The following is a 22995-nucleotide window of genomic DNA, read 5'->3' as shown; positions in this document are numbered from 1 at the left end:
TATGACCAACCTAGATAGCATATGCAAAAGCAGAGACATTACTTTGCCAACAAAGGTCCGTCTAGTCAAGGCTATGGTTTTTCCTGTGGTCATGTATGGATGTGAGAGTTGGACTGTGAAGAAGGCTGAGCACCGAAGAACTGATGCTTTTGAACTGTGGTGTTGGAGAAGACTCTTGAGAGTCCCTTGGACTGCAAGGAGATCCAACCAGTCCATTCTGAAGGAGATCAGCCCTGGGATTTCTTTGGAAGGAATGATGCTAAAGCTGAAACTCCAGTACTTTGGCCACCTCATGCAAAGAGTTGACTCATTGGAAAAGACTCTGATGCTGGGAGGGATTGGGGGCAGGAGGAGAAGGGGACGACAGAGGATGAGATGGCTGGATGGCATCACTGACTCGATGGACGTGAGTCTGAGTGAACTCCGGGAGTTGGTGATGGACAGGGAGGCCTGGCGTGCTGTGATTCATGGGGTCGCAAAGAGTCGGACACGACTGAGCAACTGATCTGATCTGATTAGCAGCTAGTGTTGCCCACTATATTCTGTCTATAAAAACTCTGTAACCCCTTCGTTTGAGGCTCACAGCTTGGAGTGTTAACTCTTCTGGGCCTGCCAGCATAATAAACGTGAGTTCTCCAATTCTCCCAGTGTGGTGTTTGGTTTCTCAATTACTGGTTTCTGCAACAGTAGCAAGCTGAGCCCACCTGAGATCATTCTAAGCTCTTCACTGCCCACTTCCCCTTACCCTTTGTTCTTTTTTTTCTAATCACAGAAGTCTATTTTGTGGTACATGCAATCATGAGTTGTTTTAACATTTATTATTTTCCATTTATTAGTTTACTTTTTCATTGATGATGATTCCATCTGGGCTTTAAGATAAGAGGGAGGAGACTGTTCATCTGTCTTTTTCACAATTTAGTAATTAGTGCCTATCATTTTTTTTATGATACAACAAATATTTGCTAAATAATACACAAACATAGGTTTCTTCAGGAAGGAGTCTCATAGTCTTCCCTAAGATGACTCTAACTCTAAAATTTTAAATGGGGATGAAATAGAGTCAATTGTGGGTCAGAGTACTAGAGAATGGGATCTGAACAGTTCCTGCCTGAGATGCTTTTCAGGATTGAACTATGTATTAATAATTCTTTTTATATTGTAGAAGCGAAGGGAATAATAAAAGGAACAACTTTGCATTTGTTTTTCTTTTGACTCTTGAAGACAAAGCACTATAAAACGTTAAGTCAAAAATAGCTGCCAACAACTGTGGTTTCAATCTTCACCTATTTCTACTAGTTTGTTCATTTAAAAAGTTTAAAACCCACCCAGTGTCTTTCCATTCTTGAGGCTGACATCTCAGGGAAGACCCCTGTCATTTTACCGTACCTGTTGTATTGGTTGAAAAATGTCTGCCAAATTTATGTATTTCCTGGAACTGTAGAATATTATTTGAAAATAGGATTATTGTAGATATGAGTTAAATTGAGGTCATATTGAATTAAGGTGGGCCCTTAAACCAGTATGACTACTCTCTTTATAAAAAGCAAAGGGAATGAGATGAAAACACAGGAAAAAAAAAATTTGTAGTAATGAGGACAGGGATTTAAGTGAATTATCTATAAGCAAAGGAATGTCAAAGATTTCTGGTTAAGGAAAGGGAGGGTCTTTACTAATAACCTTCAGAAAGAGAATGGCCTTCTCCATACATTGGTTTTGTAAGTCTACCCTTCAGAACTATGAAAAAAAAAAAAAAAAAAGGTCTTCTGCTGGTAAAGCCACCCAGTCTGTGGGGTTTTGTTGCTGCAGTCCTAGGAAACTAACACAGGTCTATATTGATAAACTGGCCTACAGGGTGTTCTTGCCTTCTGTGTCTCTGTGGCACAATCCTTCCTACACACAGGTGAGGTAGTGGAAGGAAATTAAGACAGTATTTATGAGGAATGCACTGCATACAAAGGACTCTGTAAGGTGATTTACCTGAGTTATTTCATTTAATCACCAAAGTACTACATCAAGATATGTGTAAATGTAACAGGGAAGAGCCAATTTTGACTCCGTGCTGAATCTGTTTCTCAGATTTTGACCTTTGCTTTTCATTGCTTTTGTTATTATAATCATACATAATGTCCTGCCTGGGGAACTCTACCCCTCTGCCTGAACGTTAAACAAAAGTGGTTTTGTTCGGCTCACTGGGCAATGATCTGACCCCAGTCCACTTGTGAATGGTTGCAGAAAAGAAAAAAAATAAAACATCCCCTCCTATTTTGCAAGATAAATAGCCTTTTTACTTTACTTCCTTACTTCTTCTCCCTCTCTGTTCTATACAAAAAAATTGGCATCCAGACCCTATAAGAAGGTTTTTTTGGAGACAAGTCTGCCATCTTCTCAATCTTCCAGCTTCCTGAGTAGTCATGATTCCTTGCCTCAATACTTAGTCTCTGGGTTTATTGACTTGTCCTGTGGCAAGCAGAGCAAGCCTGGACTTGGTAATGAGGTAGAAATTATTGGGCAATAAGTGTAGGGTTAGAGTCTTGGTTCTTTTTCTAATTTCACCTTTAATTTCAACTCATTCACTCACAGAAACGTTTTGTTCCATTAGCCTAAAGCCATAATCATTGCTCCAGGTCCTGCATATTCAGAGGAATGCCTTCCTAGTTTGGAGGGTCATAAAACATTCAGACTCAGGACCAGACCATCATTAACTCCTGTCCAGTTTATCAAGGAGAAAAACTCCAGGTAGACCATTAGCTCTTAAACATACATTTAGTCCCTAAATAATGGTCTGGGGTCTTGAGAAAGGATCAAGGGATGGTGACTTAATGTCTGGAGAAACTGAGAAACTGGGAACCATAAGAAAGCCATAAAAATGACAAACTGGACATTGTGACATTTAAACTTATTGGTCTGAAATTACACACATCAGGCCGGAGCCAACCAAACATGAACAGATCAATTCTGATAAAGACATACAGTGTTGCTATTCCTGCCTTTTCAGGCACTTCACCCCCTCTCAGTGTCTAGGCTGAGAGCTTTGTGTCTCTATCCTTTAACATAAACTCTTTGCCTCTGTGAGTGTTTGTGAGTTTGTGGAATTCATTCTTCAGCTTGCGGAACAGAACTCTGTTTCATGTTTCAGTAACATAAATATACTCATGCTGCAAAAAAACAAAACAAAACAACAACAAAAAAAACCTAAATGTAAGAATGGCTAAATTGTCGTCTAGTTCATTAAGGCAAAAGTTGAATCACATTCTGCTTGAAAAATAAGCCACAACTTCTCCCACATTTTACAGACAAATCAACGTGGACTGGAAAATTATTTTGGTTTTGTCATTTCCGTATTATCAATTTAGAGTGGCTTTTCATAGCCAACAGATTATAACCTTACATAATCAAGTTTATAATTTTAATTCTCACCAATCCTTACATCTGTTATATCTCACTCCAATTTTCCCAGGCCCCTTGTATTTGTCAGGTTAACTTCCAACTCTAAATTATTTTTACAACCCTGACAGTGTGGAAATTTTTACCATAATACTTAGCATTTAGTGTTCTACTCTTTTGAGTTGTTGCAGCCTTATTCATTAATGTGTTAGTTTTTATTCCATGTTTAGCTTGTGTGGGGACCATTGTGCACATATTTATATTTCCTATAATGTTCATTCTGTTAATTTATTAAATGAATATCATTGAGGGGGCCCACTATGTGCCAGATACCATAACATCTGTTTGGGGAACACAATATTAAACAAAACAGATGCAATCTCACTATTATAGGTACAAATTGTTGGTGAAATATTAATCAAGTAATCTCATTAAAGACTGGAATTTAATTGAAACTAGATACATGTTCATGTGTGTTGAAGAGTTAGATGTCACAGGGAAGAATAACTCAAGCAGAGGAATCAATAAGTATAAAATCAGCAAAGGCCAAGGCCAGGGTGAGAAGGTATGAGAAAGAGAGGAAAACTGGGTTTAAATCCAACAGACATATACAGGTCATGCTCAGGATATATTTTAATCTGATGCCAATAGGAAGTTTATGAAGAATTTTAAGTCTGAGAGTAAAGAGATTGAAAAACAACAACAAAACTCCAGCTACAGTAGAAAATCAACACAATTGGAAGGGAAGAAATGCAGATACCCAGAGACTAGTAAAAAGTCTATTTTGCCGTGGTTGTTAAATAAACAATAGTTAATTGGTTCTGAAAAAACTCACAAGTATCCCCAAATGACTTGATATTAAATTAAAAGTCTTGATTATGATCTCCAAGTGTCTCTAAGTTTAATTAACTTCAGCCCCACTTATTAGGCAGTATATATATTTTAGCTGCAAATAAAGGTAGTTCCTCTCTTCCATTTAAAACTCAAGGACCCCTGATTCGTTTTATCTACAATGCCATTCTCACCTTATAAAAAATTAAACCACATCTTTCAGTTTTTCAAAATAAACTTTGAAAGATTAAACCTGTCTACAATCTAATCCTTAACTCTAGTCACTTCTATTCCTTAATCAACATAGCTCTGAAATAGTTGATAATGTACCATTTGATAATGTGATGTCTAAACATGTTATATAATTTTACTTTTAAATATTTTGCTTCCTTGAAACCTATTTTCCAATTTCTTCTGTAGATATGTCCTCAGATGACTAGATAGAGACAGCTTCACTGATCATCTGACCTGGAGTAAACCTCTTGCAGTTACTCTGTATCACGTCTCTCTTATTTTCCCTCTGGTGATTTTCATGGTCTGTAATAATTATTTGTTAACTGTCTGTTTTCGTGCATTTTTATATTCTAGAATGTAAACAGCGTGAGAGCAGGGCCCGCTGTTCATCTTATTAACTGCAAATTCCTCAGGGCATAATGCAATACACGATATAGCAATATTTGATAAATACTTGCCAAGTGACTGAATGCTAGACAAATGAAAGAAGGAATAGTGAATGAGTAAAAAATACAGAAGCAATATAGTCTTAGGATACTGAATATGAACTTGATCCCGACTCTCTGGGTTTAAATTCTGTTTTTAATGTTGACAAATTAGGAAGTTGTGGCAAATTACTTAGCCAATAACTCACTTTTATTCATTTGTAAAATAATAATGATAATGGTACTAATTTTATGCCACCTCAACAGACTGGTATAAGATCAAAATGATTATAGATGCAAAGCCCTTGAAGCAGTACCTGGCAAATAGCAAGCACTCTATAAAGGTAAACTCTTATTACATCAGATTGGATTTCCAGATATTTGGTGACCACAAATAAAAAAGAAAATTTGGTAAAATATTAATACTTTCTGTGTTTCTTAAGTTTTACTTTTTAATTGCAGAAGACATTTAACTTGGTGGCAATTACTAAAATAACTATGAGCAAATTTAAGCACATGATCTTGGTTGGTAGGAGCAGGATATAATAAGGTTAAGGTTTGAGATGTGATATATCAGAAGTGTAGTAATTGAAGACAATAATGGGGAATTAGACACTGAAGCTCTGTTTATCTTTCTGAAGATGTTTCTATCATACCAATCAATCTCACGGGAAAACATACATTCTGCAATCTGTGTTGATGAGTAATATTTTGTGTACAAAGCAGCCTGATCTACCATTTATTCTGGAAGCAGACTGACTGTTCAAAATTGGCTCCCTTACTTGCATGCTCTATGACCTCAGGCAAATTGCCTGTGTGCTTCAGTTTTCACACCTACAAAATAAACATAAAACTAAGATTGAGTTAATATATTGTAAAGTATGTAGAATAGTGCCTGACACATACTATCATTTCAAAGAGCAAGAACATTCCCCATTTTGCAAAAGTTAAAATGAGCATGGCTGCTGTGGTAGCAGTTGTGCCCTGAACACATATAATCTCAATCCGATAAGAATTTACACATGACCCCAATGTCATTCAAAGGGCTAGTACCCACGTGATTTTTATAGAACACATCAAATTATTTTCTTTTTTATCTAGTTTAATTTGAATTGAATATACTTTGAAAATGCTGAGTTCTTTGTTTTACATTGATGTGCATTATACTGTAATATAAAGCCCTTGAGTGCAACATCTCATTTTATAGCCATGTGTAAGAATACTTTGCACATGTCTGCGATGTCAAAACTGCTAGCACAACGCTCTGGAAATCATATTCAATAAATGCTAACTCATAACTAATTAAATTAAGACAAGATCTTATCCTCAATGTATATTGTTGAGTTACTTTGGAAGAAAATAAATGGGTCTAGGATGAATACATCCAATATTGTATACATAAGAATCATAGCTTGTTTGAGGTAGAAATTACCTTGTAAATCAACTATTTTAATCTCTTATTTTTGGAGGAATGGAGAGAGGAAGAGACCTAGAGGAATGAAGTAAGGTAGAAAAGGACACATATCCAGTTATGAGCAGAATTGAAACTTCAAAATTGTGTCTTCAAAATTATAAATAGTACAAGCAGTATCTTAGTCCATGTTTTCTGTGGATTGTTTTATTTAAAAACAGCTTCAAAGTGATGACTATTAATGAAAAAATTGCATAACATAGATATTTACACATTTAAAATAAATATCTGAGCTAAATCTGTGTTTTCTTTTAGATGAATCACTTTATTTGACATGCCATTCCCTTCAAGACACTATTGACTTATTTAACAACTACAAGAGGGCATCTATCCTACATATCATTATATTTTCAGGATGACCATTGTTTGAAGAGTACTTTGTTTTCATTCAACTGTGTATAGATGTGTGGTTACCGGTCCACACATTTTACTTCTTAAAATCACTTTTAGGATTTAATTCTGCCAATATATTTGGTTATTTTTAATTTCCTATTTTCTTTGTAATCAAACATCCAACCCAATTCCAGAAAAGAAAGCTGCATTTATCTACTTCAGTTCACTGAGCTATAAAAGGCTTCTTCAAAAAAAGACAAAACAGGACACTGGCAAATTGCCATTCCTTCTCTAAACCAAAAAAGCATAAGACAAGTACACAACCTTTCTGCCAAATAAGGATACAATATTTCTTAAAGAGGAAAAAAAAATAATGTTTGACATTCCATTATAAACTCTAGGCATTCTCTAACCACTGGTGTACTTCAGTGTTGACCCAGATTAGTTCAAGTTTGATAACCTCGTCATTTGGGGAAGATTTGGAGGGGGAAAAACACTGATAATTACATAGTTATATAATTTTCTCAATGTTATGTAAAATAACTTCAAGCAGCTCCACTTGAAAGCAGAGTTATGACTGTTGAAACAAATGCTGAGTTCTAACTAAGAGGAAAAAAAAATATATATATATATATATATATTTTTTTTTTTTTTCCCATTTTGGAGAAAGTCTGCTATTCAGTTGATATGAGCCATACAGGTTAAGTTTCAGCAGTGCTTAATAGGTTACAAATATCTCTTTTTTATCTGTTAATATTTTACAATCAATTTGTTTCTCTGCCTATATAATGGCAGAGAAATCAAGAGAAAATGTTCAGTCCTAGATTTAGAGATGAGACAGAGAATGGATCATTAGAAATGTATCAAAAGAAGCTACTTGGTATTTTCCTATAGATGGAAAAACAGAACTATAGTAAACAAAATTTTGGGGAAATATCCTGAATTATCCACAAGATTTTAACAGCTTCTGCATGAAGTGACTTTCCCGTATTCTAGTAGCTAATTGAAAATATCCTACTTTAGTAGAGACCACTTCAGTCTGAGAAGTAATGTGCCAAAGGTCTCTTCTCTACATTGAGTGAGTTGCCTGGCATATTAGTAGCACATCAGGCGTGACAATTTGTTCTTTGTCAGTCTCTATTTCCCTTTTCTGTTCACTACAATAGTTTGGTTTGGTTTTTGGCTATGGAGGAACATGTTTCAGTTATTTAACCATCACTATAAACTATTCTACATATTGAAAAGAAAAGAAGGAAGAAAATAAGGGAAAGAAAACAAAGCACAGCCCCTGTATGCTGTGGCTTGGAGCTGGCCTGGCTGTAACTTTTAAGGCCATGATTTTCTACTGTTTACTGTAAACAAATTAAGTAACAACTAACATCAGATATGATAGCTCTCTGGCCTTCTTGGAACAAGACAGAAAACAAGACCTTCCATAATCATGTCTGAACATACAAATAACAAAACACAAAACAAAATGAAAACACCAATATGACCAAGATTCCGACAACTCAGCTAGTATGAAAGAATGCTGCTCCCCCTGCCAATCATAGTGTTAGGTGTGCCCCACACCTTTCACCTTCTAGAAGAAAAATTATTAAGACACAATTACAGAACTGCTCCAATTTTCTGACAGCACCAAATCCAGAGGAAAAACATGATTCTTTAAACTTTTCCAGAATCATCTTACACAGTCCAAATCCTATAAAAAGCCTTTCACTGAAACTCCACAGTTTTTCATAGTGTTATCCTCCTCATTACAGTGAGCCTATGAATTCAAATTGGTTTAACTACAGAAGTGTTCCTGATTGACTTTGGCTGGAGGGAACTGAGATATTGTAGAATTTAAATGCCATCTTATCAATGGGGGTGCACATACAGCAAAATATCAAACTATTCCAAGTAATTTTGACATGCCTTTCAATCATTTAAATAATCACTAAGCAGCAATTTAAGTAAATGGCATTTAAGTAAATGGCATTGTCATGTCATCATTACAGTTTCACCAGTTCTTTTTTTTAGCTTTATATCTATCTATCTAGATATGTATATAATTGTATGATGTGCATATCCCCTATGCTCTCTGGACATCAAACAATGAAACATTTTATAAGCTCAGGGCTCTAGCTATTGAAATATGAAAGGAAGTCAGATCTTTAGATTGTGCAAAGCAATGGGGTCACACAGTTCAAAGCAATGTTGATTTATGTTTTATATAAAATGTGTCCTTATATATACAGCAGTCTCTTTTAGGATGAGACTTTGTGGAGTTAAATATACTTGTCCCCAAATACAGGATTCATTATAAAGGCAAAATAACCTTAAAAGTTGACCTAAAAGATATTACAGGTCTTTCAAATGCACTTCTTAAAAATAATCTGAAGTTCAGTATATTCAGTTGGCAAAAAATTTTGCTCTGGATTTTCCATAAAGTGTTACAGAAACAAAACCATATGAGTTTTTTGGCCAACCCAATATATTAAACCGTTCTTTTACAGAAGCTACACCAATAACAGAAAATAATGAATACTATATACTAGTGAATTGCATTATCCTCACTAGGAAAATCTTCTATAATAATTGAGGTTCCCTAATATCCAACCTATATGCAGGTCAGGAAGCAGCAGTTAGAACTGGACATGGAACAGCAGATTGGTTCCAAATAGGAAAAGGAGTACATCAAGGCTGTATATTGTCACCCTGCTTATTTAACTTCTATGCAGAGTAAATCATAAGAAACGCTGGGCTGGAAGAAGCACAAGCTGGAATCAAGATTGCCAGGAGAAATATCGATAACCTCAGATATGCAGATGACACCACCCTTATGGCAGAAAGTGAAGAGGAACTGAAAAGCCTCTTGATGAAAGTGAAAGAGGAGAGTGAAAAAGTTGGCTTAAAGCTCAACATTCAGAAAACGAAGATCATGGCATCCGGTCCCATCACTTCATGGGAAATAGATGGCAAAACAGTGGAAACAGTGTCAGACTTTATTTTTCTGGGCTCCAAAATCACTACAGATGGTGACTGCAGCCATGAAATTAAAAGATGCTTACTCCTTGGAAGAAAACTTATGACCAACCTAGATGGCATATTGAAAAGCAGAGACATTCCTTTGCCAACAAAGGTCTGTCTAGTCAAGGCAATGGTTTTTCCAGTGGTCATGTATGGATGTTAGAGTTGGACTGTGAAGAAAGCTGAGCGCTTTTGAAAATTGATGCTTTTGAATTGTGGTGTTAGAGAAGACTCTTGAGAGTCCCTTGGACTGCAAGGAGATCCAACCAGTCCATTCTGAAGGAGATCAGCCCTGGGTGTTCTTTGGAAGGAATGATGCTAAAGCTGAAACTCCAATACTTTGGCCAGAGGATGAGATGGCTGGATGGCATCACCGACTCAATGGACGTGAGTCTGAGTGAATTTCACGAGATGGTGATGGACAGGGAGGCCAGGCGTGCTGCAATTCATGGGGTCGCAAAGAGTCGGATACGACTGAGCAACTGAACTGAACTGAATATCCAACCAGTCCATTCTAAAGGAGATAAGCCCTAGGTTTCTTTAGAAGGACTGATGCTAAAGCTGAAACTCCAGTATTTTGGCCACCTCATGCAAAGAGTTGACTCATTGGAAGAGACTCTGATGCTGGGAGGGATTGGGGGCAGGAGGAGAAGGGGACAACAGAGGATGAATGGCTGGATGGCATCAATGACTGGATGGAAGTGAATTTGCGTGAACTCCAGGAGTTGGTGATGGACAGGGAGGCCTGGTGTGCTGCAATTCATGGGGTCACAAAGAGTCGGACATGACTGGGTGACTGAACTGAACTGAACTGAATATCTGATACTGAAAAAGGAGGTACCTTAGATAATAGATTCAAACAATAAAATTACATTTTGTGTTTTAATTAAATAAATATATATTCTGGCTATACTATAGTGGTTGGCATAAGTCAGGACCCCCAGTAAGACTTTTCTCTTCACAGACAGATCATAGCACATTCTAAAATTATAAAGGGGAACACACTAAATTGTGACAAATCTACCAACATACTGTTGTTAGAATATAGGTCGCAGGGAAGAGAAGCACTAACATGCTCAAAGTTGTAATTAGAAGAGGTATTTTCTAGGAAATGAGATGACTTATTATCTTGCTAAAAATGAAAATCACTTTTGCTAAATATTAAAGAAAAATTATACTTCATATACATTAAATAAAACCCGTGCATGAAATAATACCAGCTTAGGACACTGCCTAGCATTCAGTAAGAACTCAATATAGTTTAGCTATTATTATTATTATTGCTGTTATTGTTGTCATTATTCATAAAGAGGGCAACCCGCTCCAGTATTCTTGCTAGGATATCCCCATGGACAGAGGAGTCTGGTGGGCCACAGTCCATGGGGTTGCAAAGGGTAGGACATGACTGAGAGACTAAACAACAATATTCCTTAAAGTAAGACAGACCTATTTTGAATTTCTGGCAGCCCGTTTATTTATTAGTTCTCTGGCTCTATATACATTACACATTTCTTTCTTTCAGTTCTTTAATGATTAAAATTGGAATAATAATACTTATGTTGCAGAGTTATAACAAAAATTAGCATAGAAAGCATCTAGAATAGAGCCTGGCACATGAAGTTTTCAGTAAATGGTAGCCATTGCTATTAGAATGACTATTAATACAAAGTCGGTATCTGCAAAAACATGCAGTTGAAAAGGATTTTTTTTTTTGTAATTTACTATCAGGAAGTCATTGATTAGGAATACTGTTATTATTTACTATGAGACAAACCCATCTTGACTCTGTGACAGATACCAAGAAAATTTAGCTCTTACTTTAAAGAATTACACTTACAGCAACACAGTAAGAGACACACACTTTTCCTCAGATGAAGAAGAAATATGATATGTGAGATAAAGCACCTCAACATTTAAGCCTGCCCTATTTTTTCACGGCATAGAATTTTCATTTTCCAAAGCTTTTTATGAATGTTATATTTGATCGTGAAAGGCTTTATGAAGGTGTTTTAAAAAAGACATATAGCTGACTAGATCTCATAAAGGAAGTCTGGTTAGAGTAGGAAAAAAAAACATTTTTTTCTTCCTTTTTGACATACTAAAATATACTAATAAATAAAATCTAAATAATCAATCTGACCTTAGAAAAATACATGAAAATACTGATCTGTTAAATTTATAAAATAAATACACAAATCCTAAAAAAAACCCAAAACTTCTGACTTAAAGGGTTAGGGTACAACAGAAGGAGTTATTAAATCAATAAGAGAATATAAAGAAAACTGAGTGGGAGTAAACCATTCTAAGCTTAGGTATATTAAAAGACCTTAAAATAAGTGTTAAATAGTAAATTATCTTCCTGGTTAACTTCTGAAAATGTACCAAATGACCAATTTTTTTTTTTTTTAAACACTATGAGAGCACATTTTGCCCCTCAGCTATAACTACTGACTGGAGTAGGAAATGGCAACCCACTCCAATCTTCTTGCCTGGAAAATTCCATGAACAGAGGAGCCTGATAGGCTAGAGTCCAAGGGGTCACAAAGTAGACACAAATGAGTATGCGCACACACACAGCTACTAAACATGAGCCTCAAGTATGAATATTATATTTGAGATTGTATTAAATTGTACTAACTGTATCAATACTAATTTGATAACAAGCATTTATTTTTTTAAATTTTTGTGAGAAAGGATGAACACACACGTATGTAACTGTAAAACAACCTTTGTAAAAAATCTCATTAATGCAGGTCAAATAAATTCAATAAGATAACTTTTTAAAAAGAATCTGAATACATACCACTGTGAGATAATTAAATATAATTATTTATTCAATAAAAAATATAAGGACTAAGAAGCTTAAGTATGATTTGTGTCCTCAAAAAAGCACTCTTTATTATTAAACTCACAAGCATATACTAGCTATGTAAAACAGTATAGCATACTGTAAGTTCTTAAAAGTTTGGTAAAAGAGAATAAGTGGAATCATAGAAGAGATGGCAGTGATAGCTATGAGTCTGGGTTATCAAGGAAAGGAGAAATTACACTTAACATAGGGGCAATTAAAGAACTAGTGATGAGTAAGAAACCGTTTAAGAATGGAAGCTCAGAAAGCAGTGAGAGAAAGAATCTGATGGGAGTCAGGGTAGGCACTGGGGAGTAAGAGTCAATGGATCAGATTATACAGTAAATTTAAACGAGTTAAGGCATCATGCATTCTTGAAAAAGTGAGTCAAAGAAAAGCAGTACCTTAGGAAAATTGTCCTGCTAGGGCTGATAGAATGTAAGGCACCTGTCAATTTTTAACAAGACCCTGTATACCTTTCCAAATTCATTGTTATTTTAAGGTTTGGGTAAAATTCCCAGAGATGATTGAAATTTTAGGATCTTCTAAGCTCTAGCAATTGTGCCTTATTATAGAATTTAAAGTATAAATGTAAATAAACACAAATACTCTATTAGAAAATCTAAAATGTAAGATAAGATATGGTAAGGAAAGGAATATTTACTGAACATATATTCTGCTGGGCACTATGCTAACCATGTACTATTCATTGTCTCTATTTCATCTCTGGAATGCAAAGTTGATGATAGTGATAATAAAAGCACTTATGTGGGTTGAGCTATATAAAATTGTTAATATTCAGTATTTTTGACCAATAAATTCATAAGGTTCAACCTAAGATACGCCAGTAATTGGAATAATTTCTATATATACAATAGTTCGCTAATCTTTTCTGCAACTATTCTGTGTTGTATAGGTGAAGAAAGTGGAAACCAAAGGGTAACTACTCAAAAGTTAACTGAAAACAAAGCCCTAAACAAATACTTGAACTTCTTTATGCCTAAACTAATTATATTTTTAATATATATGACTCAGAACCTAGTTATTAAAATTATGTGGAACATGGTCTGGAATGAGAAAATATGTTTATGCATTCACATAAATGCCAATGTAAATACATATTCATATTTTATATGTGTTTACATTATACTGTTATTCTTGCATTTTTCTATGTAAGGATTATCACATTTTCAAACACACACACAACCACACACATCCTTTTCTCTGACAATATTTCTCCTTTGAAATATTTCCTAAGTTGTTATAAGAATTTTATACTTCCTAAAGATTATTTGTATGCAGGTCAGGCAGCAACAGTTAGAACTGGCCATGGAACAACAGACTGGCTCCAAATAGGAAAAGGAGTACGTCAAGGCTGTATATTGTCACCCTGCTTATTTAACTTCTATGCAGAGTACATCATGAGAAACGCTGGGCTGGAAGAAGCACAAGCTGGAATCAAGATTGCCAGGAGAAATATCAGTAACTTCAGATATGCAGATGACACCACCCTTATGGCAGAAAGTGAAGAGGAACTAAAAAGCCTCTTGATGAAGGTGAAAGAGGAGAGTGAAAAAGTTGGCTTAAAGCTCAACATTCAGAAAACTAAGATCATGGCATCTGGTCCCATCAGTTTATGGGAAATAGATGGGGAAATAGTGGAAACAGTGGCTGACTTTATTTTTGGGGCTCCAAAATCACTGCAGATGGTGACTGAAGACAGGAAATTAAAAGACGCTTACTCCTTGGAAGAAAACTTATGACCAACCTAAATAGCATATTCAAAAGCACAGACATTACTTTGCCAACAAAGGTCCATCTAGTCAAGGCTATGGTTTTTCTTGTGGTCATGTATGGATGTGAGAGTTGGACTGTAAAGAAAGCTGAGCACTGAAGAATTGATGCTTTTGAACTCTGGTATTGGAGAAGACTCTTGAGAGTCCCTTGGACTGCAAGGAGATCCAACCAGTCCATTCTGAAGGAGATCAGCCCTGAGATTTCTTTGGAAGGAATGATGCTAAAGCTGAAACTCCAGTACTTTGGCCACCTCATGTGAAGAGTTGACTCGTTGGAAAAGACTCTGATGCTGGGAGGGATTGGGGGCAGGAGGAGAAGGGGACGACAGAGGATGAGATGGCTGGATGGCATCACTGACTCGATGGACGTGAGTCTGGGTGAACTCTGGGAGTTGGTGATGGACAGGGAGGCCTGGCATGCTGCAATTCATGGGGTTGCAAAGAGTTGGACATGACTGAGCAACTGAACTGAACTGAAAGATTATTTTACTGATATTTAGAGTCCATCTACAAACAGATCATTTACATATGACTTAAATCAAATCCCTTACGATTATACAGTAGAAGTGAAAAATACATTCAAGGGATTAGATTTGACAGACAGTGTGCCTGAAGAACTATGGATGGATGTTCATATAGTGATCAAAACCATCCCCAAGAAAAAGAAAGGCAAAAAAGCAAAATAGTTGTCTGAGAAGACCTTATAAATAGCTGAGAAAAGAAAAGAAGCAAAAGGCAAAGAGGAAAAGGAAAGATTTATCCATATGAATTCAGAGTTCCAAAGAACAGTAAGGAGAGATAAGAAAGCCTTTCTACATGATCAATGCAAGGAAACAGAGGAAAACAATAGAATGGGAAAGTCTAGAGATTGCTTCAAGAAAATTAGAGATACCAAAAAAACATTTCATGCAAAGAGAGGCACAATCAAGGACAGAAATGGTATGGACCTAACAGAAGCAGAAGATATTAAGAAGAGAAGGCAAGAATATACAGAAGAACTATACCAAAAAGATCATATGATGCAGATAATTACAATGGTGTGATCACTCATCAGGAGCTAGACATCATGCAGTGTGAAGTCAAGTGGGCCTCAGGAAGCATCACTATGAACAAAGCTAGCGGAGGTGATGGAATTCCAGTTGAGCTATTTCAAATCTTAAAAGATGATGCTGATAAATGCTGCACTCATTATGCCAGCAAAATGGGAAAACTCAGCAGTGGCCACAGGAATTGAAAAGGTAAGTTTTCATTCCAGTCCCAAAGAAAGGAAATGTCAAAGAATATTCAAACTACAGCACAACTGTACTCTTCTACATGCTAGTAAAGTAATGCTGAAAATCCTCCAAGCGATGCTTCAAAAGTATGTGAACCGAAAACTTCTAGATATTCAATCTGGATTTAGAAAAGGCAGAGGAAGCAGAGATCAAATTATCAACATCTGCTGGATGATAGAAAAAGCAAGAGTTCCAGAAAAACATCTATTTCTGCTTCATCAACTATGCCAAAGCCGTTGACTGTGTGGATAACAAAAAATTAGAAAAATTATTAAAGAGATGGAAATACTAGACCACCTTACCTGCCTACTGAGAAACCTGTATGCAGGTCGAGAAGTAACAGTTAGAACTGCACATGGAACAATGGACTGGTTCCAAATTGGGAAAGGAGTACATCAAGGCTAAATACTGTCACCCTGCTTATTTAACTTATTTCCGATAGTTGGTAAAGAATCTGCTGGCAATGCAGAACACTTCGATTCGATATCTGGGTTGGGAAGATAGAGTGGAGAAGGGATAGACTACCTACTCCAGTATTCCAGGCTTCTCTTGTGGCTCACTTGGTAAAGAATCCACCTGCAATGCGGGAGAGACCTTGACTTGATCCCTGGGTTGGGAAGATCCCCTGGAGAAGGAAAGGCTACCCACTCCAGTATTCTGGCCTGGAGAATTCCATGGACTGTACAATCCATGGGTTCCCATAGAGTGGGACATGACTGAGCTACTTTCAATTCACTTCACTTCATGCGGAGTGCATCATGTGAATACTGGGCTGGATGAAGCACAAACTGGAAACAAGATTGCCGAGAGAAATACCAATAACTTCATTTATGTAGATACTCCTGCTGCTGCTGCTAAGTCGCGTCAGTTGTGTCCAACTCTGTGCGACCCCATAGACAGCAGCCCACCAGGCTCCCCCGTCCCTGGGACTCTCCAGGCAAGAACACTGGAGTGGGTTGCCATTTCCTTCTCCAATGCATGAAAGTGAAAAGTGAAAGTGAAGTTGCTCAGTCGTGTCTGTCTCTTAGCGCCCCCGTGGACTGCAGCCTATCAGGCTCCTCCGTCCATGGGATTTTCCAGGCAAGAGTACTGGAGTGGGGTGCTGTTGTCTTCTCTGATATATGCAGATGACACCACCCTTATGGGAGAAAGCAATGAGATACTAAAAAGCCTCTTGATAAAGCTGAAAGAACAGAGTGAAAAAGTGGCTTAAAACTCAACATTCAAAAAACAAAGATCATGGCATCTGGTCCCATCAGTTCAGTTCAGTTCAGTCACTCAGTTGGGTCTTTGTGACCCCATGGATGGCAGCACACCAGGATCCCCTGTACATCACCAACTCCTGGAGCATGCTCAAACTCAAGTCCACCGAGTCAGTGATGCCATCCAACCATCTTATCCTCTGTTGTCCCCTTCTCCTCCTGCCTTCATCCTTTCCCAGCATCAGGGTCTTTTCTAATGAGTCAACTCTTTGCATCGGTGTTCAAAGTACTGGAGTGTCAGCTTCAGCATCAGTCTTTACAGTAGATATTCAGGACTGATTTCCTTTAGGATGGACTGGTTGGATCTCCTTGCAGTCCAAGGGGCTCTCAAGAGTCTTCTCCAACACCATAGTTCAAAAGCATCAATTCTTTAGCGCACAGCTTTCTTTATGGTCCAACTCTCACATCCATACATGACTACTGGAAAAACCATAGCTTTGCCTACATGGACTTTTGTCAGCAAAGTAATGTCTCTGCTTCTTTATATGCTGCCTAGTTTGGTCATAGCTTTTCTTCCATGGAGCAAGCATCTTTTAATCATGGCTGCAGTCACCATCTGCAGTCATTTTGGAACCCAAGAAAATAAAGTCTGTCACTTTCTCCATTGTTTCCCCATCTATTTGCCATGAAGTGATACAACTGGATGCCATGATCTTCATTTTTTTGAATGTTGAGTTTTAAGCCAGCTTTTTTCACTGTCTTCTTTCACTTTCATCAAGAGGCTGTTTAGTTCCTCTTCACTTTATGCCATAAGGGTGGTGTTATCTGCATATCTGAGGTTATTGATATTTCTCCCGGGATTCTTGATTCCAGTTTGTGCTTCATCCAGCCTGGCATTTTGCATGATGTGTTATCCATATAAGTGAAATAAACAGGGTGACAAAGTACAGCCTTGCCATACTCCTTTCCCTATTTGGAACCAGTCTGTTGTTCCATGTCCTGTTCTAACTGTTGGTTCTTGACCTGCATACAGATTTCCCAGGAGGTAGGTAAGATGGTCTGGTATAGTCTGTTTAAGCATTTTACACAGTTTGCTCTGATCCACACAATCAAAAGCTTTGGAGTAGTCAATGAAGCAGATGTTTTTCTGGAATTCTCCTGCTTTTTCTATGATCCAACAGATGTTGGTAATTTCATCTTTGGTCCTCTTCTTTTTCTAAATCCAGCTTGAACATCTGGAAGTTCTTGGTTCACATACTGTTGAAGCCTTGCTTGGAGAATTTTCAGCATTATTTGCTAGATGAGATGAGTGCAATTGTGCGGTAGTTTGAAATGTCTTTGGCACTGCCTTTCTTCGTGATTGGAATGAAAACTGACCTTTTCCAGTCCTGTGGGGACTGCTGAGTTTCCCAAATTTGCTGGCCTAATGAGTGCAGCACTTTCTGATCCCGTCACTTCATGGCAAAATAGAGGGGGGAAACAATGGAAACAGTGACAAACTTTATTTTCTTGGGCTCCAAAATCACTGCAGATGATGACTGCAGCCAAGAAATTATACAATGCCTGTTCCTTGCAAGAAAAGCTATGAGAAACCTAGACAGCATATTAAGAAGCAGAGGCTTTATTTGCTGACAAAGGTCCATATATTCAAAGCTATGTTTTTCCAGTAGTTATGTATGGCTGTGAGAGTTGGACTATAAAGAAAGCTGAGTGCTATATAATTGATACTTTTGAACTGTGGTGTTGGACAAGACTCTTGAGGGTCCCTTGGATGGCAAGGAGATCAAATCAGTCAATCCTAAGGGAAATCAGTCCTGAATATTTGTTGGAAGGACTGATGCTGAAAGTGATGCCCCAACACTTTGGTCACATGATGCCGAGAGCTGACTCATTAGAAAAGTCCCTGATGGTGGGAAAGATTGAAGGCAGGAGGAGAAGAGGACAACAGGATGAGACAATTGGAAGGCATCACCAACTTGATGGACATGACTGAGCAAACTCTGTGAGTTGGTGATGGATGAGGTATCCAGGCATGCTGCAGTCCAGGGGTCGCTAAGAGTTGGACATGACTGAGCCACTGAGTAGAACTGAATGAACTGTCCTTTCTTTATTCACTTGTTCAGGCAAGATGCAGACTAATAAATATTTATGTAGGGAATCATAAAGAGAGAAAATGTACAGAATACATTTCAGCAATGAATTCATCTTTTGAACTTAGAAATCATTTAGCTTTTGGTTCTCAAACTACGATTATCTTTCAAAGTATTAAAGCTATTGTTGCTGCTTTAGACTGTACCTACATACTGCTAGCACCAATGAACAATTTACTGAAAAAGGCTAATGAGTTACTGAAAAAGGCTAATGAGTTACTAAAAAAGTAAACAGCCTAATTCATAGTTTTCTAACTGATCTCCCTGTTTTCTAATTTGCTACGCTGGAGTATACATGCAGCTCTGGCCACTACAGAGGCACAAATTGGGCATTATCTACTGATTGATAAGTGCTGAGGTTAAGGAAATCAAATATTTTCTGGTCTGTTTCTATATATTTCTGTACCGAATGTACTTTAAGTGTTTTTGTTCATAACCATTTTTGACATCATATTTTTCACATAATATAATCTTTGACTCTCAAAGATTTTCTTACTTTGTGTTAAAAACAGAAGAAAACATTAAGCTATTTGTTAATATAATATACAAGGTACATGTTCACCTTGGAAATGCTAATATAATTTTTGCAAATTTAATTTAGTAGCATCTTGATCTTGTGAAATGATCATGGAACTGGTCTGACAAAGTCATATGAAACAGAATGAATTTATGAAACTACGGTCATAATAGATGAAAGAATATAGTCACTATGGTTTCATATTTCACTAAATATAAAAGTAAATATTTTCATATATATAATGTAACAGAATTTAACATAAAAATAAATTTAAAAACCTCTGAAACCATCTGAATGTTCTTTTAAGAAAGTGAATATTATGAAAACAGAACCCATAATAATTCTATACAAAGAACTGAAATTGCAATTCTTCATAAATTATGTTGCAGGAATAAAAGCTATGAAGTTAATGATCTGGAATAGTCATTTAAAACTATAAGATTCTAGAACAGATACAGTTGTGAAACAAGAGAGTATAAATGAATGAGTGATAATGATCCAAAGCATAAAGTTATTGGATGATAATTTTAGAAAGACTCACAGCATGCTGAATAGATTAAACATTTTATATTGAAAAAAAAAATCTATTGATGTTTTAAAATTACATGTAATAAAATATGAACAGCTGGTTCTCTTTTATGGATTTCTTTGCAAGAAATGATTATTTTCTACTGGGATAATTACTGACTGATTTATTTTTTATTTCCACTTGCTCACATTTTAATGTCCCTAAACACTTAGAAGAGGTCATTGTTTGCAAGTAAAAGTATTTGAAGTGATAAAAAAAAAAACTGTCTAATTTTAATATCTTTTCAATCACTGGCTAAATATATATTACACTCAATTTTTCAATGACAATTTCAAACATTGCCAAATCAAACAGAAATTCCTAGATGAAACCTACCATGATAACTGAGCACAAAAAAGCCACTTGTTGTGAAATCACTGTGGAATTTGATTAGAATCTGATTGGAAGTGCTGTAGACTGATTCCAAAGCAGTATTGCCACTGAACTGTCCAATCTGTGGTGAGTTTTGGTCTGGTCCATCCCTACAGGGGAGAGACAGGGCAGGGAGGAGGCAGGAGAGTGAGATTGATGTTTTGGGAAAGTTTCACACAAAGTATTACATATGAGATACAAAGATGCAGTAGATGAAATAATCAGCACATGCCAAATCATATTGGTGTATGTTTATTTGGATGACAAAATATTTAAAAATGTAAAGTGAGAAATAGATCACATTTTCACCTAAATGAAATGCACCTATATTGAGTGAAGTAGCTCAGTCGTGTCCGACTCTTTGCGACCCCATGGACACCAGGCTCCTCCGTCCATGGGATTTTCTAGGCATAGTACTGGAGTGGGTTGCACCCATATTAGCTGTAATTAATTAAATTGCCTTGGCTTCCTGGTCACAACCCAGATCCTCCCAAATGCTGGAGGTTTTCCCTCCTTTTATTTTCTTCAAAATAATCTTGAGAATCATAGACTGTCAAATTTAGAAAGAATTTTAGAGGTCATACAGTAATTCAATTAACAAACTAAAAAATTAATTCTTATGTTTTCTTTATAGTTTAGAGATATTTCAATTAACAGAATAATAATACAAAATAATATGATGAATTATTATGATAGAAATTCAGTAGCTGTATTAAGCAACTTATTGGAATACAGCCTTTTAAATTTCACTAGTTTTGAAATACAGAACTTTCTTACCATAAACTTACTCTGATTTAATTCCCAGGTTTTGCACATTATTTTAATAACAAATTTAATCTTCACCCATAAAGTTTTTGTTCTATGTGTTTAGCTACTTCATGGCAAACAAACTGAATCTTTTTTATTTGTCTTATTCTGCAAAACACAGTCACCTTCAGTTATTCACACCAGTTCAAGCATCACATGGCAATCTGTATAGAGGACCGTGATATATTTTTACTCCTATCCTATTTCACTGTTATACACAGTTGAATCAATCAGTAACAGAGGTCTTGGCTTACCATACAGTGATGAAATCATAGATTGGTTCTGTTTGTAGGACAGTAAAGTTGATGTAGATTCCATTCCCAGGGGGTACTTTTACGAGCCAAAAACAGTCTTGAAAGTTTGGATATTCATCTGGATACCCAGGAGAGTAAATGGTTCCATTCATTGCAGTTATATTCCCTCCACAAAGAGCTACAGAAAAGATACAATATGTTTAAGTAGAATCATAGTAAATTGATTACAAAATTTGCCAACATTTCATACCTCTTAGACAGTATAAAAGACATCTGTGTTATGTTTCCACCTCAGTTAAGGTATATAAAATAAAGCTGGAAACCATGAACCAAACAGAGTGAATGTTTGTTTATTTTTCAGCATGAGGTATTCTACATTGTTTTTCACTATCACTAGATTAGTAAATTACATTGTATTTGCTTTTTTCAAATACTTTATCCATATATATATATATATATATATATATATATATATACTGTTCAAAAGTTGAACAGTATATCATGTATAAATATAAGGACTTATATCATGTATAAATATATCATATATAAATATATCATGTATATCATGTATAAATATAAGGACTTATAAGAGGATCGAGGCATTTTTATTTATTTATTTTAGAAGAAATGACCCCAAATTCAGTAACAGTATCTGGGCTACTGTTTTATAAAAGAATGATTACTAAACAAACACACATGCAATCACATAGACATCGCATAGGAGAAGCTCTAAAGTGTTAACCAACTTTACTTCAGCATCCAATAGAGAAGATTAGGACTCTTGACTCAAGAATGACAAAATTAGTTCTTTATTATGGAGTTTTAAGGTCTTTGCTAACTATTATTCTTCAACTGAAAGGAAGACTCTATATTTAGCATGACATTTGAAGAGATAAAACAAACAAACAGAAAAAGAGTACCAAAACAAGAATTATTAAACACAGATTATATCACCTAAAAGATAGCTTCAAGTTAGAAGCATACCTTCACACCTTGGAAGTGGATGATTCCAGTTACGACTCACTCCATGAAGGCAAGTGAGGGCTGAATTTCCAATCAGTGTATATCCAGGGAAACATTCAAATGAAATGGTTTGACCCACAGTAAAATCATTGCCGATCACAAAACCATTTCGAAATGGGCGTGGATCAGGACAGCTTTGCAACTGATAGGCTGGAAAACGTAAAAAAAAGAAAAATTTCCCTTCTGAATTATGAAAGACCACAAGAGGGTACTATTTGCAATCTGCAAAATAGAGGTAGTGCTGCTTGCAGTTGGTTAGAAATAATAATTTGGGTTTATAGCAAGTGATGTTAATGACTGTATGTTTCTTATGTCTATAATTTTCATATTAAAATTTTAGCATAATTTATTAAAATGCATTGTTTAGTCACTCACTGATGAAATCTGTTTAAAGTTTTAATGAAAATATAAATTACCCTTAAAGCCACAATTTTAATCAAACATACTCTGATCCCTTTACCTAGAATGCAATTGCTTTCTGGTTATATCACATG

The 22995-nt window shown here is 36.1% G+C and overlaps 1 protein-coding gene across 1 annotated transcript in view; it reads right to left on the bottom strand.

Annotated features, from left to right (window-relative positions):
- The window catches only part of CSMD3 (CUB and Sushi multiple domains 3), a 1470240-nt gene that overhangs the window by 116660 nt on the left and 1330585 nt on the right, over positions 1-22995 (bottom strand). The window contains exons 43-45 of the mRNA NM_001424929.1: positions 22463-22651; positions 21479-21656; positions 20382-20527 (exon numbers count right to left, since the gene is read on the bottom strand). Coding sequence (NP_001411858.1) covers positions 20382-20527; positions 21479-21656; positions 22463-22651 — 513 coding nt within the window. The remainder of the gene's footprint in view (positions 1-20381; positions 20528-21478; positions 21657-22462; positions 22652-22995) is intronic.

This window comes from Bos taurus, chromosome 14 (genome assembly GCF_002263795.3).
Source record: "Bos taurus isolate L1 Dominette 01449 registration number 42190680 breed Hereford chromosome 14, ARS-UCD2.0, whole genome shotgun sequence".
In the NCBI taxonomy this organism is placed as follows: domain Eukaryota; kingdom Metazoa; phylum Chordata; class Mammalia; order Artiodactyla; family Bovidae; genus Bos; species Bos taurus.
The sequence above is the reverse complement of the archived record's forward strand: the minus strand, read 5'-3'. Positions and strand labels throughout refer to the sequence as shown.